At 49.7% G+C, this 1,973-nt stretch overlaps 1 protein-coding gene across 2 annotated transcripts in view; it reads left to right on the top strand.

The window, feature by feature from the left end:
• Positions 1–1,198, top strand: part of TBCB (tubulin folding cofactor B) — an 11,801-nt gene extending 10,603 nt beyond the window's left edge. For both annotated transcript variants that reach the window (XM_011984815.1, XM_011984816.1), the window contains exons 5-6: positions 709–781; positions 926–1,198. In XM_011984815.1, the coding sequence (XP_011840205.1) occupies positions 709–781; positions 926–1,040 (188 nt within the window). In that variant the 3' untranslated portion in view covers positions 1,041–1,198. The remainder of the gene's footprint in view (positions 1–708; positions 782–925) is intronic.
• The last annotated feature ends 775 nt before the right edge of the window (positions 1,199–1,973 follow it).

Below are 1,973 nucleotides of genomic sequence, written 5' to 3'. Positions count from 1 at the left end.
CCGTGTTAGCCAGGATGGTCTCGATCTCCTGACCTCGTGATCCACCCTCCTTGGCCTCCTAAAGTGCTGGGATTACAGGCGTGAGCCACCGTGCCTGGCCAGTGTGTCATCTTTTGAGGAATGTGTGTTCATATCCTTTGGCCATGATCATGGCTCACTGCTGCCTCAACTTCGTGTTGCCCACTTTTTAATGGGATTTTTTTTTTTTGCGGGATGGGTGTTGAGTTCTTTGAGTTCCTTGTATATTCCTCTGCTTGCTTTTTCATTGGGATGCTGTCTTTTGTCGCTGAGTATTGTGTATTAGTTTGCTAACAAAGTACCACTCACTAGGTGACTTAAAAGAAAGTTATTTCTCACAGTAATGGAGGCTAGAAGTTCAAGATCAAGCTGTCAGCAGGTTGGATTTATTCTGAAGCCTCTCCCTCTGGCAAGGCAGCAGTGCCATCCAATTTAGGTTTTTATGAAGCCCTCACTGGCTGGTGTCTTCACCCAGTGAATGGGGGACAGGGGTGGGAGCAGGGACACCAGCGAAGTGGCTACCATATTAGTCTGGACAGGAGATGGAGATGGTTCTAGTGGTAGCAGTGGAGGTAGCAAGAATTGGTTTTCACCAAGACATGGGCCGACACGGATCCAGGGTGATCCTGAAATTTCATGGGATTTCTTCTATGTCCAGAAGTTTAATGGGGATTTCTCTTCTGTGGGCAGGTCTCACAGATTTCAAGCCTGGCTACTGGATTGGTGTCCGCTATGATGAGCCACTGGGGAAAAATGATGGCAGGTAACAAGAATTCCCACTCAGGTGTCTGTGCGTGTGTTTGTGTGTAAGTCCATGCATGCTGCTGGCTGAGCTGCCCATGCCAGCACCTGGAGTGGAGCCATGTGAGGATCCTCTGACCACACCCACCCCCATCCTGTCCTGCAGTGTGAATGGGAAACGCTACTTCGAATGCCAGGCCAAGTATGGCGCCTTTGTCAAGCCAGCAGTCGTGACGGTGGGGGACTTCCCAGAGGAGGACTACGGGTTGGACGAGATATGACACCCAAGGAATTCCACTGCTCCAGCTCCTAACTCGGCCACTGACTGCCCCTCCTGTGTGTGCCCATGGCCCTTTTCTCCTGACCCCATTTTAATTTTATTCATTTTTTCCTCTGCTATTGATTTTTGACACTCGTGCATTAAATTCACTAGAAACCCGGAAAGGATTTGGAGAACTTGATGATTTGGGGACCCACTGGGTAAATAGTGACCCTTCTGTATCAGGGGCCAGCCTCCATGTCCTTATATCTTGCTACTCCCCCATATTCTCATTCCCACCTCATCTGCTGTAGCTACCAGGAAGAAGGGGAAGGGAAGGGAGGGGATATTCTTTGCCTTTAAAAATGATGTACAACTCAGCCAGGCACAGTGGCTCTTGCCTGTAATCCCAGCACTTTGAGAGATTGAGCTGGCAGGTCGCTTAAGCCCAGGAGTTTGAGACCAGCCTGGGCAACATGGCAAAACTTCATCTATACCAAAAATACAAAAAATGAGTCAGGTATGGTGGCGCATGCCTGTAGTCCCAGCTACTTGGGAGGCTGAGGTGGGAGAATGACCTGAGCCCAGAAGGTCGACGCTACAGTGAGTTATGGCACCACTGCATTCCAGCCTGGATGACAGAGCAAGACCCTGTCTCAAAACCAAAAAAAAAGAAAAAGAGGCCGAGCACAGTGGCTTACGCCTGTAATCCCACCATTTTGGGAGGTCGAGGCAGGAGATCGCGATCATCCTGGCCAACATGGTGAAACCCTGTCTCTACTAAAAATACAAAAGTTAGCTGGGTGTGGTGGCATGTGCCTGTAATCCCAGCTACTCAGGAGGCTGAAGCAGGAGAATGGCTTGAACCTGGGAGGTGGAGATTGCAGTGAGCTGAGATCGTGCCACTGCACTCCAGCCTGGCGATAGTGAGACTCCGTCTCAAAAAAAAAAAAAA

The sequence above is a fragment of the Mandrillus leucophaeus genome, unplaced genomic scaffold (genome assembly GCF_000951045.1).
Source record: "Mandrillus leucophaeus isolate KB7577 unplaced genomic scaffold, Mleu.le_1.0 Scaffold274, whole genome shotgun sequence".
In the NCBI taxonomy this organism is placed as follows: Eukaryota; Metazoa; Chordata; class Mammalia; order Primates; family Cercopithecidae; genus Mandrillus; species Mandrillus leucophaeus.
The sequence above is the reverse complement of the archived record's forward strand: the minus strand, read 5'-3'. Positions and strand labels throughout refer to the sequence as shown.